Source organism: Mytilus californianus, unplaced genomic scaffold, assembly GCF_021869535.1.
Source record: "Mytilus californianus isolate M0D057914Y unplaced genomic scaffold, xbMytCali1.0.p SCAF_4, whole genome shotgun sequence".
NCBI lineage: Eukaryota > Metazoa > Mollusca > Bivalvia > Mytilida > Mytilidae > Mytilus > Mytilus californianus.
Window position 1 is genome coordinate 56,808,568 of NW_026262690.1, and position 18,482 is coordinate 56,827,049.

Genomic DNA, 18,482 nt, shown 5'->3' on the forward strand with positions numbered 1-18,482 from the left:
TTAACATAAAATTTTTTTTTTTTTTGTACAAATTATAATGATGATGTATGGCTGATTTACGTCCAGCGGCAAATTAATATACATATTAAGGACGAGAACATGATGATCATATATGAAACCTGAGACTACTATATATGTGTTATAATGGTCTCTGATGAAACTTATCTTTAAAATTAATTGATATTTGTAAATAAAAATTTACTAGCAGTTACGAGAGTATGGTATTCTAATTTTGAAAGAAATCGGCACATTCGCCTGTCTGAGAGAATTTCAAATCATTATTAATGGCCGTTTGATATAACAATAAATAATTGATATTTGTGGTCTTGAGATAACTACAATACAGTGTCAAGCAATTTGATTCGTTCAAATTACCCAATCACAGGTACTTTAATGAAGAATTTTCGGTGTCATTACAAAGATGGCGGCCGAGGAAAGTTGAAAGTGACCTGGTCCTGTCTGATTGTCATAAACACTAATTGCAAACCAAGTGAAAGAGGTGACCATGGTCTTAACTGTATCATTTGGTTGTTCTTGGTGCCACCTTACATGGCTATACAGAAACTGTGCTAAAACAATTAAGAACCCACATTTTATGTTGAGGAGATGTTTAGCAACCAAGAAACCAGAGACAGTTATGAATGTTTTCGATAGAAATGCGAAGAAGCTTCAAAAAGAGCGGACTACACTTTTGAAAGACTACAAAGTGTATGATTACGTAAAAGAAGAGGTAGTTAGATTTTGCTAAGATTAGCTGACAACAAAATGCTCGCTGTTTTGTAGCCTTCTTGCTGCCAAAGAGACATAATGTCCTGGCTTGTACACACAAAAATGTTACTATATATATGTTTAGGAATCACCCACAGAGAACTTTCAATGGTGGAACTTATAGTATAGAATCATTATTTCAACTGTTTAAAAGTATTAATAAATTTTATACATTTTTCAATACTCTTAAACAGGTCCTGTACATCCAATCAGGTAATAATGGTAATACATACCTTTATAAGTAAATTATTTGTAAGATTTTTCTTTTCAAGGTTTGAATTATCTCCCCTTAGTCTTCCCCAAAAATTTACTTGTGCAAGTAATTCTTTTATTTTTTACAACTCCTTAATTTCTCAAGTTTTGGAAAGTCAAAACATGCCTTAGCTTTATTTTTGTGGTTTGTTAATTATTTTTTTTTATTAAAGTTCAATCTTTTTATCTCAAAAACTTAACAAAGAAAATCTACTGCACACAGATGTTTACATGTAGTAAATGTACATTTTGTAACTCTGCAAGGCCTTCAAAAATTGCTCCCTGGAGGGTTGTAAATTAGCAATATTTTGAAGATAACAGACAAATGGGATTTTCATTGTCCATGAAATTATACTTTTATGAATAGTAAGGACAACTATTCATGACAGACAATTAAACACCATTAGAGCAATGTAGTCAAGATGAATTCAAGAGAAGAATAAGACTTTTTTACTCGTATAATTTGTTTGTAAAAATCTGAATGTCTAAGGGATATAACTCTACCTCCAAAATAATTTACCTGTACAAGTTAATAGAAAAAAAACACTTGTATAAGTATTTCCCCTGACTGACATCTGCATCTATATCACTCTAATTAATATCCTGTGTCCAAAGAGTTTTTTCTGGATTTTCCTCTATTGCAAGGACTATATTCCGTTTTTCCATATTTTTCTATTTTCACCTTCACTTAGATTCACTGTTAGAATGTTAGATGATCTCTACAAGGGGAAATTTCAATTTTTAGTTCAAATTTCTAACATTTTAAGTAATTAGAGGTAATGAGGACTAGAGCATGTTTTGTTTCAGAATTGAATATAGAATAATGGGGAAAACAAAACAGCAAAGAGAAAAATGGACCAAAAAATAAAATTAAGAATAATGAGGTGCTAAAATGTAGAGAACATAGAGTATATTTCAGTCATTTGGTCTAATATTTACAGAGCATTCACAATTGAATTGATTTCAAAAACTATTTTTTACCCCAAATTTCTTAAGAATGACTTAAAAAGAAATGTCGAGTGCACATCAACTAATACCAAACTAGACTACGGTTTCATTATAAAATTTTGTTTCATTATAAAATTTTGTTTACCCGGATGCCATTTGAAATTTCTGACAGCAATACTGTAATTTGGGAATCACAATTAGGCAAGTTTTGTTTAAATTATTTTATTGTATTTTAGATTGGATACAGAACTTTTGATAGAATATGTGACATAAAAAGGTAAAGTAGATTTATATAAAGTTTATGCTTCTTTTTTAGATCATTATTTTTGTATAAAACTTTATTTAGCTGTGCCTTATAACATGTATAATGGTAAGGTAGATGTACAATGTATTTAATAAAACCTTGAAATTTTAGATTTATTTCGTGTTCAGAAGTCTAATTTTGATTTTAGGTAAATAAGTAACAAAAAGAGGAAAAAATAAAGGTTCATGACTCATAAAATGAGCTAAAACTCATGTACCTATGAATTTGTTATTTAAAAATAATATTTATTAATAAAATAGTTTTCTAACATGTATGACTGCTTTTATTTTTGGGGTGCCTTCAACATCGATTAAGAAACATAATATGTTGAAAGACATCAAAATTATGTAGTTTAATTTATGCAGACTTAAAAAGTAGAAAGAAGCAACCATTTTGGTAATAAAAAACACAAGGCACAAGTATAAATAAAACCAACACTATTGTCAAAAGGTAAAAGATGAACAGACAAACAACAGTGCACAAAGCACTACACAACTAAAGAATGAGCAATAAAAACTATGCCTTAAACTGGGTTCAACTCAGATAATGAATGTGTAGTTAGCAATAATCAAACAGACAGCAATAACAAGTTTGCATAAAAATCATGTAGACTTTTTGAATATGTAAAAATGTATTTTTTCAATTGCAGGGAATTTGATGTTCTTGTAGACTTGGGCTGTGGTAGAGGATATGTTTCAAAACATCTCCAGAAAGAAATGGTAAAGACTGTCTACCAGTGTGAAATAACTGAATTACTACTGGTAAGCATAGCTATTCTTCATTAGGACAATGCAGTGTTTATGAGGAGATTGTAAGTATTTATTTTTAGGAGTTTGACTTCCTTGTAGAAAATTAGTAGAAAATTACTTCATAATAATAAAGACTCTGTCAAGTGGTTTAGCCATTTCAGTGAAAATTGTTTATTTTATAAATGCATACAAAAATGTCAGAGAGCACAAGCATGATGCCTTTCTGTTCTCTTTTACAGAAACAATGTGAAAAACCAGAAGATGTTATAACACATCATATGGTTGTAGATGAAGAATTTATACCATTTAAAGAAAACTCTATAGATATGTATGTTAGTAGTTTAAGGTATGAACATCATGAACATTATTATTTACTGTAAATTCAGAAATTATTGCGTGCATTTATTATTCCGATTTTTGGAGAATGGACAAAAATGTGAGACTATTTATTGCGATTTCAGGAAAATCTACATACTAATGTATGTATCAGATATCTGAATGCGAGTTCTTATTATTGCGATACTCACCTTGTCGCATTATTCGCAATAATAAAAACCTCGCAATAATTTCTGAATTTACAGTATTGTATTGAAAATACACCTTTTGGTGTCGAACCAGAACTCGTCATTTCTTGAATATGTAAGTGAAGTACTGAATCATTATCAAAAGGCATAGCAACATGTCAATTTGGTCTGATGAGTCAGTGTTGCCACCAAAAGTGTCAGTTTTGATGAATTGGATTAGAATAAATAGCTTTTATTTATAGACACTGAAATATAAAATGATAAAATGGAGAAAAAAAATGATATTTGGTCTTTTATCAATAGGTGAAATATAACATCTGAACTAACTGAAAAAAAGGTAGATTTTTATGCCCCCGCTTATGCCCCCGCCGTAGCGGTGGGGGCATTAAGTTTTACCCTTGTCCGTCTGTACGTACGTCCGTCCGTACGTCCCGAAATTGGTTTCCGTTCTCTAACTTGAGTTTGCCGCAACCAAATGTTATGAAACTTATACACAATGCTTATTACCACAAAACACAGATCCGCCGTAGCGGTGGGGGCATTAAGTTTTACCCTTGTCCGTCTGTACGTACGTCCGTACGTCCGTCCGTACGTCCCGAAATTGGTTTCTGTTCTCTAACTTGAGTTTGCCTCAACCAAATGTTATGAAACTTATACACAATGCTTATTACCACAAAACACAGATCAAGTTTAAATTTTGGTGGTGTCACTTTAACCGTTCTAGAGTAAAGTCCCTTTATAAATGGAAAAAATGCAAAATTTTTAGTTTCCGTTCTCTAACTTAAGTTTGCCTCAACCAAATGTTATGAAACTTCTCCACAATGCTTATTACCACAAAACACAGATCAAGTTTGAATTTTGGTGGCGTCAGTTTAACCGTTCTAGAGTTATGCCCCTTTATAAATGGAAAAATTGCAAAATTTTTAGTTTCCGTTCTTTAGCGTAAGTTTGCCTCAACCAAATGTTATGAAACTTATACACAATGCTTATTACCACAAAACACAGATCAAGTTTGAATTTTGGTGGTGTCACTTTAACTGTTCTAGAGTTATGCCCCTTTATAAATGGAAAAATTGCAAAATTTTTATTTTCTTCTAAATATCAAGTAATTTTTAAAATTGGAGTTATCTTCCTTTGTCCATGATTATAGTTGAATCAACTACAATCATTGCTTTATACAATGCAATGTTTAATTTTGACTTCCACTGATAAAACACAGATCAAGTTGAATTTGGGTAGTGTCACTTTTATTATTTAGTTATGCCCCTTTATAAATTGAAAGATTGCAAAATTTTTAGTTTCCATTCTGTAACTTAAGTTTGCCCCAACCAAACATTATGAAATCTATACACAATATTCATTACCACAAAACTAAGATCAAGTACAAATTTTTTGTTTCTGTTTTCTAACTTTAGTTTGCCTCAACCAAATGTTATGAAACTTATACACAATGCTTATTACTACATAATACAGATTAAGTACGAAATTTGGTGGTGACACTTTTACCATTCTTGAGTAATGTCCATTTATAAACATAAAAATTGCTGAATTTTTCGTTTCCGTTCTCTAACTTTAGTTTGTCTCAACCAAATGTTATAAAACGTATACACAACCGTTCTAGAGTTATGCGTGTTTACAAATAGAAAAATTGCTGAATTTTTAGTTTCTGTTCTCTACTTAAGTTAGCCTCAACCAAATGTTATGAGACTTACACACAATGCTTATTACCACAAAACTCAGATCAAGTTCAAATTTGGTTAGCGTCACTTTTACCGTTCTTCAGTTATGTCCCTTTATAACTATATGATATGCAAGCGGGGGCATCATCTGTGTCCACATGTGGACACTATCCACATTTATTTTTAATTGATTTTCAAATATAGGCACATTATAAAACGGTACACTTTAATTTCAGTCAAAAATTGTAGAAGAAATTCCTGGAAGCTTTAAGTGTCAGGGAAAAAGATTTAATGCATTGTTTAGACAATTATCAGAAGACTTTCAGAATATAAGGATAAAGTGATAGTATTAGAAGGTCTTGAGTAACTATGAAAATGTAACACTATCAATTCCAATGCATTTAAGGTATGGGTAATGGAGATAAATGATTGTTTCTTGATAATCTTCATTTACATTTAAGATAAGGAGATATTGTATGAAGTAAATTTTCAACTTTCTTTATATGACTGGTTTAGATTGATGGTCAATATGTTTACCATATGTAAATATCTCATTAACATATCACTACTTTTGTAATTTCAGTTGAAACTTCTTTCCAGATATCTTATACAAGTAATACCGTAATAATATTTAAACTGATCACAAATAGCAAGGTTATACAGATATTTAGAAGTTAAACAATTGAGATTTATAACAAATGTAAAAGAAAATAGTTTGGTTTTTATTTTTCAGTTTACATTGGGTTAATGATCTTCCTGGTTGCTTTAGACAAGTAAGTTTATTTTTCTGACATCACTGACATGACAAACATATGTGGTGTATTTAGACGTAACAACAAGCTTAGCTCTCTTTTTGTTGTCTTGATGACATGTATATTACTTGTTACCTTCCATTGTATGCTCTTAATTTATTTATATGTTCATCTGTATAATTGTTACCTTCCATTGTATGCTCTTAATTTATTTATATGTTCATCTGTATAATTGTTACCTTCCACTGTATGCTCTTAATTTATTTATATGTTCATCTGTAAAAGTTTTTGTAAAAGTTAACCATAGTAAACTTACAAATCATAATCAAAATAAAAAAAAATAAAAAAAATTACAAAACATTTATCACATGTTAATAGGCGTTCTAGGTTTCAGCTCATGAAAATTTCAAGATGCTCTTGGCAACTATTAGACAACATTTGAAAAAGTAATTTAGATGTTTATTATTTCCACATTTTGATATCCTACTTTACCCCATTATGGAACCGTAGTATTACAAAATCTGTTTTAAGTGTCTAATTTTGAACCCAAAAGTGAATATTTCTAGACCAAAATTATACAATGGATTTTTTTTGTCCAACTTGCGACATTTTGTTGCAAAAACTAGACAAGAGTGATCATACATTCGGTCAGTAGCCACAATAGGTTCAGCCTGTGGTTACAGAGTTTTTTTCTCGTCTGTGACAAATGTTGCAGAAGGTGAGACATAGGTGTTGCTTTTCAGGCTGACGGGGCAGTGTCTTCGTCATTAACCGTGTCACCAATTGTTAAATTTTCTGCTGAAGTCAGATTGATCGGAACTACTTGTTTTAGATGTCAATATAAAGCTTTGACAAACCTACTTTTTTCAAAACTTGGTATGCCAGATGCACGTTTGGTTTACATAAGACCCATCAGTGGTACTTGAATCAAAACAGTTACAAAACAAAATCATATATTATGAAGTTAAAGAGCATTTATAATCTAAAATTCAAAAAGGACAAACAGACAGAACTCAGAGCAAAACTTTAAAATATTATATATAAATTTCAGAATTTAACAGCTAATGGACTTAAATTTTTTTGAAGTTTACATTAAGAAACAGTATTAAGGTTTGAGTTTTTCAGACATCACTAACTTTGTCAAGCCTTCGTTGAAAATTTAAAAAACTTTTTTTAAGATCAGGAGACTGAATCAAAGGAAACTTGGAAATTTTTTTTTCAATTTTTTTCTGTATTTTTACTGATAAAATTAGGTTGTTTTTTTTTTTGCAGTTACTGTGATTTGATTTTAAATGTTTCTCTCCACTTATTTCAGTTAATTCTTCCTTTCCCAATTGCAATTTGATTCATCAATTGAAACTGTTAAACTGCTGTAGACAAGTCATCAAAGTGCCAAGAGAGGCTCCCAATACAAATTTTAGTGCTTTTAAAGCCCAAACATTGTAAATTGTAATCTACCTTAATCTAGTGATTTTTATACAATGTTTAAAAAAAAGCACACATTATTTCCTTTGGTTTGCAAAGTTTGTTTTGTTTTATTGCTTATGTTTTATGTATGTTGATTATAGATGGAGATAATGCATACATTCATGATTGATTCTATGTTTTTTACAGGTGCAAAACTCTTTAAAAAATGATGGTGCTTTTATTGGATGTATGTTTGGAGGAGACACATTATTTGAATTAAGAGTTTCATTACAGTTAGCTGAAACAGAATTAGAAGGGGTATGTAAAGTATTAACTGTTGTGAAATTAGTAAGCATAATAGGACAAATGCTTCTGTTCACAAGATTAATGTTTATCTTTGGTTCTCACTGACTGTACTTCAGTGTAAGGATGACTTTTGGTAAAGATAGTACCTTTGTAGTGTTTTATTGAATCACCATAACATATATGCTCTGTTGTTTCTGTTTTTGTTAAATTTACTGAATGTGTTGGATTAAAATTGCTTAACTGATTAACCATAATCAGGAAAGCTCAGTCACTAATTTGGACAGCCAAAGATGTATAAATGTATATGATTAAATTTAAAAGTGCTAAAAAAGAATATAGTCAGAACTGAAAAGAATTTATTCTATTATTTCTCAATATTCATGATATTGAAATAATGAAATGTTAAATGTATCAAGTTTTCTTTGCAGGGATTTGCACCACATATATCACCGTTTACAGATGTTAGAGATCTAGGTAGTTTATTAAATAATTCTGGCTTCACCTTACTAACTATAGTAAGTAAGTCATTTTATATTACACTCTTTCATATAATAAGTGAATACTATTTATTGAATGAGTTTTTTTTTTTTTTTAAGTTTATTTATATTTCATTTAAAGCTTAAAATGTAAATTTTGAATTAAATATATCAAAGACTGGAATTTAATCACTTGCATATAGGAATTTTAATTGCTCTACCAATGTCACAGATATATTTCAGAATTATTTCCGTGTTGTTTGGATATCAGTTTCATTATTTGCACTGCAAACGTAATTTTTTGTCTTCAAAAAAGTTTTTAACGTTTCATTTCTTCTTTGTTTATGTTTAATGAAATAAGAATATAACATTATATCATTGATGTATAACAAAACATGTAGATTTCATGTTAAAAAAGAATTAATCAAATATTTTTTAAAATGATATATTTCAGAATTACAAAATTTGCATATAAACCAGTATATTTATGTGAAAGCACATTGCAAAATTAATTATGATTGACTTGTTTTCTTAACATCCAGTGACAAATAATAAAATTTGAAAACAACAGCTGTTTTAAGAACTAATAAAAAGAGTGTTATAAGTATGTCTACTTGGAAAGCTTCTTCTATTTAAGAATTACAACATAATTCCGTAATAATTAGGCTATTTAAAGGACACTTGTCCAGCATGAAAATAACATCAGTCATGAAAAGATTAGATGTCAATTTATGCTTTATGTTTGTAGGATGTTGATGAAATGACAGTTATTTATCCTGGAATTAAAGAGTTGATGCATGATCTCAAAGGTTAGAAATTTGAAATGTATTTTTTTTTTTGAAAAATCAATCAGACTGTGTGGATATATGCATACAATCACAACATTGTAGTGTTGAAGGGGAGATAACTGTACTTATTTGATTTGTAGCTCATATTTCCAAACAATTGAATTAAGATGATCTTGTATTAAACTTGTTTCAAGAGATTTGAGAAATTGAGGCACTTATCAACCATAGTCTTTTCAAGTGATATATACTGTAAACCAACTAATTTTCGCGAGTAGAAAAATAACATGAATATAAATCGTCGCGAATATGTAAAACTGAGATCTTTCCTTATTTAACTACATCAAGGAAATTAGAACGTCACAAAATTAAATCGCAGCAAAGTGGACTAGAAAGGGCTTAATGCGAAATAAAGTATCTGTGAAAATTAGTTGGTTTACAGTAAGTAAAAGAAAAGGTATAATAAGACCATTTTTGGTAACTTGAAATTTTAAATAAAAAAGTATTATTCATCTATCAAATAATGTCCCTCAAATGTTCACAAGTTTGTCAGATTTCATTATTTATGTTTTTGAATTTTATCTGACATATTTGCTAAAAGGGTTCAAACTTCTTTCATTCAATTAAAAAGCTGACTCACAATGAGATCTTTTCATTGATATTTATCTATGAACCACAGTCTTACCTAAAAAGACTTTTAGCAAATAGATGTCTTGTACAAAGATGTTGATGTGGTTCAAATATTTGGGAGGCTGAGGAGGCTGTGGCTCATATCTGAGTTTGCCAAAAAAATACGTAAAATTATTTAAATGGCCATTTTATCAATTTTTAACTTGCTCATGACATTGTAGTGACAGTATAATTAAAATTTCAGCACTGGAGTGTTTAGACTACCAGATTATCATCCTATTGATTTATAAATAAAATTAGAATAATTTGAAAGGAGGAAATAGCACTATTTTCAATTTCAGACGTAAAACAAATGGCTCTTATTATACCCCTTCTTCTTTATGTTTGTGAAAATTCAGTATGCAAATAAAATTAAAATTGAGAATGGAAATGGAAATGGGGAATGTGTCAAAGAGACAACAACCCGACCATAGAATAGACAACAGCCGAAGGCCACCAATGGGTCTTCAATGCAGCGAGAAACTCCCGCACCCGGAGGCGTCCTTCAGCTGGCCCTTAAACAAATATATATACTAGTTCAGTGATAATGAACGCCATACTAAACTCCAAATTATACACAAGAAACTAAAATTAAAAATGATACAAGACTAATAAAGGCCAGAAGCTCCTGACTTGGGACAGGCGCAAAAATGCGGCGGGGTTAAACATGTTTTTTTGAGATCTCAACCCTCCCCCTATACCTCTAGCCAATGTAGAAAAAACAAACGTACAACAGTACAACAGTACGCACAGTAAAACTCAGTTTAAGAGAAGTCCGAGTCCGATGTCGAATAGGAAACAAAAAAAACAAAACAAAAAAAATAAATAAACAAAATGACAATAATACATAAATTACAACAGACTACTAGCAGTTACTGACACGCCAGCTCCAGACCTCAATTAAACTGATTGAAAGATTATGTCTTCATCATATATAAAAATATATTTTATCATGTAATGCTTTAAAATTGAATGGCATTGGTATGGGTCAATTTGACTTCTTTTACTTTTTGTTTGGAAAACCACTTTAGTCTTTCTGAGGTGCTATAAAGTGTCTGTGGAGTTACAATAAAAATGTCTATCATTTCTGTTTTGTTTGAAATTCTTGAATGAACATGAAATTTCTTTAAAATAGCAGTATTATTGATAGCAATCTATCTTTTTATCTTTCAGGAATGGGAGAAAATAATTGTGCCTGGTCAAGGAAGCCTATGTTGCATAGAAATACTATAAAACTAGCTAATGAAAAATATAAAGGTATGACAATTTGATAGAACAAGTTACATAATAAAGATATGAACAATAAATTACAAGGTTCAAAATCAAGGAGAAAAATTTAACTGCAAACACTCAAAATCACAAAAAATTATGGTTTGGGTTATTTTGGCAGGTGTTCAGAGCTTTAAACTCACCTTTTGAAAACTAGCAAAATAAGAGAATGTACCAATGGAAAATTTTATTATTTGGGTATATACAAATGAGACTGAGGCTTTGGCCTATTTTTGTCTTTGCATGTATGTGATTTTGTCATTTAGGCAAGAAATACTTCTGAATTAAGTTTATTAATTGTATGAGGATTTCCGTATCCCTTATTTTGACAATTAAAAGCATATGTATGGCTCTAAATCCTAATCTGACAAGATATATATCCAGTTATGTTTTTTTGAATGGTGGAACATCAATATTTTTTTACTGAAACTACATTATAAGAAGTCAAACATCCAGAAAGATATTCCTGATGATATTCAGGAACATAAAAATAACATTATAGAAACCATAAATACAATGCACTCAATATGTAACTTCATTTCAGAAATGTTTGGTAAAGAAGGTGGTATCCCTGCAACTTTCCAAATAATAAATTTTATAGGATGGAAACCAGATCCTTCTCAGGTAATTTTTATACGACCGCAATATTTTTGGGTTTGTATTATGTTAGGGCGAAGACTGTGTCGTCGTCCACAGACATTTGTCGTCCAAAGACATTTTGGTTTTCAGACAATAACTTGAGTATAAGTGTATGGATCTCTATGAAATTGTAGCACACAGTTCCATAACACAATAGGAAGGTTGGGATTGATTTTGGGGGTCATGACTCAAACCTTTTAAGAATTAGGGGTCGAAAAGGGGCCTCAAACTAGGATTATCTGGTTTCTGGACACTAACTTGAGTATAAGTCTACGGATCCCTATGAAATTGTACCACAAGGTTCCATACCATCAAAAGAAGGTTGAGATTGATTTTGGGGGTTATGACCCAAACTGTTAAGGAAAAAGGGGCCAAAACAATACTTTTGTAATACTTTGTATAAATTGCTTATTTCTTGACCAATTTCAATGGGGTTTAATTCAAAGTCTGGAATTCTTGGGGTTTTTAAATATACTGAATCTAACCGTTTTTTTAGAATTTGGAATTTAGGAACCTATTTTTGAATTGGTTCATAATAAGATATAAAGGGTCCAAAATTAAACTTTGTTTGATTTCATCAAAAATTGAAATATTGGTGCTCTTTGATATACCGAATCTAACCGTGTATTTAGATTTTCAATTTTGGGGCCTGTCTTCAAATTGGTCCACATTAAGGTCCAAAGGGTCCAAAATTAAACTTTGTCTAATTTTAAAACAAATGAATTCTTGGGGTTCTTTGATATGCTGAATCGAACCGTCTTGATTTTTGGGGCCTGTCTTCAAATTAGTCTACATTAAAGTCTAAAGGGTCCAAAATTAAACTTTCTTTGATATGCTGAATCTAAACATTTATGTAGATTTTTGATTTTGGGCCCAGTTTTCAAGTTGGTCCAAATGGGGGGCTAAAATTATATTTATTTAATTTCAACAAAAATTGAATATATGAGGTTCTTTGATATAATGAATCTAACCTTGTACTTAGATTTTTGATTTTGGGCCCAGTTTTCAAGTCTGTCCAAATCGTGGGCCAAAATTAAACTTTGATTTCAACAAAAATTGAATATATGAGGTTCTTTGATATGCTGAACCTAACTGTATTTAGATTTTGGGCGTTGTTATCAAATTGGTCCACATTGAGGTCCAAAGGGTCCAAAATTAAACTTTGTTTGATTTCATCAAAAAATTAAAATTCTTGGGGTTTTATGATATGCTGAATCTAACCTTATATTTAGATTTTGGATATTGGACCATAATAGGTAAGTCCAAATTTGAATGTAGTGTCCATACTTGCCCAAACTGTTCATGGTTCGTCCTCTGCGGTCGTTTGAAGCTGCACCCAGCAAACTGGTTTTTGTTTGATTCAAGTTCACTGGCCTTTCAGAAATTTTGATATAATGATCTTTCCTGCTTGAGGAAAATAAGAATTATACAAAAATATTGCAGACCAATCTGTTTTAAAGAAAAAGGAAACATTTTGACTTTTTGGATTTATAAATGGTAATGTTTACAAATCAAACCTGAAATTTGGACATACCGGTATATGAGAAATAGTCAGTCGTTTGAAATTATGAAAAATGGTAATTTTGTCATTTAGTCATTAACAGATCAATTTATCATGAATGGAATATGGCCTTTATGTGATCAAACTGACATTCTTGCTATTCTTACAATTTGACTGTTGGTTTATTGGACATCACCTTTACCTAGCTATATATCGGTGTTTAAAATACATGGCAAGCAATTATTGGTAAGAAACATCAACACATATAACTTCCATTGTTTATTGATTTATAAATGAATTGTAAATTATCAGTCATTGCTTATATATAATTAAGTATCAGTATTTTTATTTATCATTCACAACACTACAAAATTGTGGAGGTATAAGATTTTTTACCCATTTGTCTTTCTGTTTGTCCATTGCCTTTTAATATGTCAGTCAATCAGTCAATAAGGATTTCTGGGTGACTAGGAAATCTTACATAGGATTATATTATAAAGCCATTAGATTTACCCCCAAGGCTGTCATTTTTGTCTCGCCTTGACAGAGTCAAAAAGCGAGACATAGGTATGCTGTTTCCGGCGTCGGCAGCGGCGGCGTCAACAATGTATTAGTTTGTGATTAGGTCTAGTTCATGGTGAACCACTAGTGGTAGGTCAATGATATTTGGTATGCAGTTGTATTAGCATTGGCACATCTCATTACCATGGAGATTATTTGACCCCGCCCCCTCAGTCAAGGTCTATTGAATTTGAAACTTTTCATAGTTTACATGTATTAGTTTGTGATTAGGTCAATTTATGGGGAAACACTAGTGGTAGGTCAATGATATTTGGTATGCAGTTGTATATGCATTGGCATATCTCATTTCCATGGAGATTATTTGGCTCCGCCCCCTTAGTCATGGTCTATAGACTTTGAAACTTTTGCTTAGTTTACATGTATTAGTTTGTGATAATAGATCAGTTTAAGATGAACTGCTAATGTTAAGTCAATGATATTTGGTATGCCAATTTATTGGCATTTGCAAGTATCATTTCCATGGAGATTATATAGCCCCACCCCTGATCATGGTTCATTGACTTTGAAACTTTTACATAGTTTACAAGTTAATGTTCGTGTTTAGGTTTGTTTAAAGGGAACAACTTATAATAAGTCAATGGTATTTGGTATGCAGTTGTATTAGCATTGGCACATCTCATTCCATGGAGATTGTTTAGCCATGTACCTTCAGTCATGGTTCATTGACTTTGAATATTTGCATAACTTACATGTTAAAGTATTGCTATTTTAATTTCAACATTTGCATTATCAAAATTACAAAAAGACGAGACATCTCTCTGTAATAACAGTTTATTTGTTGACGAACAGCAAATACCCTCTGTCCCCCAGCACCTCATCAGAGTCATTAAACAACTTCTTTTTGGTTAAGTTCATGTTTTACAAATTGTATAATTATACTTGCACCTTGCATAAGAATGATAAAAGAATCAACCCTAGTTTTTCAACACAGTTTGAGTTTTCATTTCACTCTGTACTCCTAATACTTGTGTTTATACCAATGCATATGAGCACAACAAATCATAGCTTAGAAAGCAAAATAATTTGATGTAGGTACTCTAAAAGAGATCCTTTCTCCACCTTTTTGTTATTTATTGAAAATAAGTTTCTAAAGTGGTAATTACATTTAGAACAGTGGTAGCCAATCAAAAATATTTATTTAGGAATTTGAAAAATTATGAAGAATTCCTTATATAATCATGATATATATATATATATATATAAGCCTATTATTACCCTTGCATATGAAGAACACATTACTAAAGGGTTTCGAAGGAAATAAAAAGTATAAAGTTGCATTACTATCAGTACATATCAGATTGACGATTATTTTCAGGCCATGCCTACTAGAAAATGGTCCAGCGTCGGAATAAATAAATCATGTTGCTGTCCATCAGATTGTCTTTTTCTGAATTTTCTACCAACAGAAGAGACATATCTCTGTGTCAACAGTTTATTTGTTATTAGGGTCAAATTTTCTTGGTCTCCACTGATTTTGCTCTGGTGACATCACAAATAAAGGTGACGATGTCTGATGGAAGCTTGAGGAAGAATGTATATTTTTGCATATTATTGTACCTATGTTGACTAAAAAATAACTAGAGAAAGAGATTCTACTATCTATCTAAATTTTAAATATTTAAATACCACAAGTAGAGAATTATCACATTTCACTTTATGCAGTGGTATAATCCATATACACTTAAATTGCATATTTAAATGATATTCTTTGATGCTGATTTTTCACAATCTTCACATTTTATTTTATAGGCTAAACCAGCGAAGAGAGGTAGTGGTCAAGTTTCCTTTGCTGATTTACATAAAATAAATGAAGATACCAAGGAGAAAGATATTTCTAATGATGAAGACAAACATTCTTAGTGATTTAATATTTATTGCTGGCAATAAAATATAATAATAACAGTAATTTTTTTTTTGCTTTATAGTGAAGTCATAGACAGGGTGTATGAAAAAATTCATAGGGAAAGTGAAAGCTTTATGAAAAAAGCTTTAATAAAAACTATCAAGGCTCACAGTAGTTTTATAAGGTAAAAATGTCAATATAATAAATATTGCAATTAATATCAGGATGCACCATCAGGTCAACATTTCAATATAAAACATGTGATAATATTCTAGATGTAAAGGCTTCAAGGAGCAATATGAATCATTGTATTTTTATAATTCAAGTAAATCCATAGTGGTCTCCACAAATTATTCCTATGTTCTTCAGATGGAAAAGTAACTTCATCTTTAAAAGACAGGATTGTTGTACACCATTCTATCTAATGAGGTCATATGTATCAACTTTATATGCAATTATAGCCATACAGGATGTAGGGGAAAATGTAAACATTGTTTCTACTACAGTATACTTTGAAATGCAAGGAATTTGAACAGTTGTTCACCATTACTTGGAGAAATTTGTATGGTCACTTTTATCAGTTTTTCTAGCCTTATTATGCTACTATGTAAAAGGGGTATATTGTTGGAATTTTCATAGATTTTCAGATTATTTTAACCCTTTGTTAACCTACTCCATTGAGTGTCAATCTTATGGAATATATCTCAGATAAACAGAATATTGACGAATGAATCATAAAAATGAGGTCAAGGTCAGATGAACCCTGCCATACCACATGCAATCATTCCATACCAGCATAATTATAGTTGACCTACTATTTATAGTATCTGAGAAACAGACATAACAATGAAAACTTGACATTAACTTATGAACTATGAAAATGAGGTCAAGTTGGATGAACACTGACAGACCAACATGTACACTTTACAATCATTCTATACACCAAATATAGTTGACTAATTGCTTGTAGTATCTGATAAACTGACAAAACCATGGAAACTTAACATCAACCAATGAACCATGAAAATGAGGTCAAGGTTAGATGAAACCTGCCAGTCTGACATGTACACATTACAATCATTCCACACACCAAATATAGTTGACCTATTGCTTATAGTAGCTGAGATACAGACTTGACCACAAAACCCTAACATTGATCACCGATTCATGAAATGAGGTCAAGGTCAGGTGAATCCTGATATGACAAAATATAATTTTTGAACAAGCAGTTGCTGAACCATGATAATGAGGTCAGGGACAATGCTGAAGGAAACTTCATAACATTTTAAAGGCATCTGCATACGAGGTATGAAGCATCCAGGGCTTCTACCCTCTGAATTATATAGCTTTATACAAATAGTTTATGCTATCCCCATCCATTGCTGGATTGGTTTCCCTATATCACGAATTCTGTGACTCATTGCAGGCAAGACAAAAAAAATCTTGAGTAATGATGGCCTTAGTTGTTGGCAAGTATGGGTGAATTGATGCAATTGTGAAAGTTGAAAAACACTAATGGAGTTTTTCCCCATCATTAATCTGAATTGGCTTACACATAGGATAACAGAACTTCAGAAACATAGTAACTTTTAAATCATGAGACCTTAATGTATCATTGAAAGCAGAAGGACTTTCACTTACGGTAGAGTTATTTGACAGGGGTGTAAAAATACACAGCCTTGTCGAGTTGGAAAGAGCAATTTTAACCTTTTATACTATGCTTTGAAAGTGCCACAGTTTCTGTGCAGTGGCTGAGTGGTCTCGGTAGTCAAACTGCAGTATCACTAGCCTGTCAACACTGAGGTTGTGAGTTCCAACCCTGTAAGTGGCAGGTGTGCTCAACTCCAATCTTAATTGACTAGATTGTCATTTTTCCTGCCTAGGGTCTGTGGTTCTTGCCGGCTTTCTCTACCAATAAAAATTGACCATTGTGCAGAAGGTGGCGTTAACTACCAATCAATCAATTTGTTTCTAAAAATTATAAAACCGTTATGACAACTCTTTATGTGGAGTCTATAGTTTAACTGTTGACCCTACTATTTGTTGTCTAGTGGCAAAGTACTCAACTATTCTCTTCATCAACTAAAAATAGTACCTACTATATTTATAAGTTGTACAAATTTTTCTTGTCCAGAATATGAATAATTTAATTGCCATTGAATATTAAGCAAGCAAAAATCATCAAAATTGGAGAGCATGAATCATAATACAAATTCACTTTGTTTACTCTGGATCTTTGTGTAACAACGCAGTGTTCTAACAGGCCGAGTTAAAGAAGTACTTCCCTAGCTCAACCTCTTATGGCTGGCTTAGTATCTACTACCGAAGGAATGCAATCCCGTCACAATAGCTATATTGGTATCTTCAACACATATTCCAAGCGCTAAAATCTTAACACACCAAAGATCAATAGTTAATTAGCACTTTCAGCCATATGACTTAAATATAGATCTTCTATTGCTGATCATTTTTTGCAGTTCACATTTTCTGTCTATCTTTTAGTTTACAAGTTAATATAATAGGAAAAATGGAAAAATTAAACAACAAAAAAACCCTAATTTCAGGGCAATAACTCCCTTACCTATCTAAGATGTCTTGGTTATCTGAAACCATGTTTGCCTATTTTATTAATAGGAAAACAGAACTGAAACCTGCAAATAATTATCACAAGAGTGCACATGCTGAAATGTCTCGCCTTCTTTACTAACCATTGATTTATGTTGATAGTCCTAAATACAAAGCTTTACTACAAGTAACACATACACTTAACATGATCCAAGAAAATGAGGTCAAGGTCAGATAAACCAAACAAGAAATACATGTACACCTTACAATCATTCAATAAACCAAACATAGTTGACCTCTTACTTATTGTTTCTAAGAAACAGTCTTAAACAAGAAAACTTAACATTGACCAATGAACCATGAAAATAAGGTCTATGTCAAATGAACCATGCAAGACAGACATGTACACCTTACAATCAATTTAGGCATTAAATATAGTTGACCTATTGCTTATAGTATCTAAG

General features: G+C 31.2%; 1 protein-coding gene across 1 annotated transcript; it reads left to right on the plus strand.

Annotated features, from left to right (window-relative positions):
- Positions 1–406: 406 nt before the first annotated feature.
- On the plus strand, positions 407–15,516 carry LOC127698489 (arginine-hydroxylase NDUFAF5, mitochondrial-like). The gene is made up of 11 exons (XM_052201988.1): positions 407–730; positions 2,205–2,245; positions 2,922–3,033; positions 3,261–3,367; positions 5,958–5,997; positions 7,591–7,701; positions 8,118–8,204; positions 8,914–8,974; positions 10,793–10,876; positions 11,433–11,512; positions 15,360–15,516. The coding sequence occupies exons 1-11, from the start codon at positions 506–508 to the stop codon at positions 15,468–15,470; spliced, it is 1,059 nt and encodes a 352-aa protein (XP_052057948.1). The 5' UTR covers positions 407–505; the 3' UTR covers positions 15,471–15,516.
- The last annotated feature ends 2,966 nt before the right edge of the window (positions 15,517–18,482 follow it).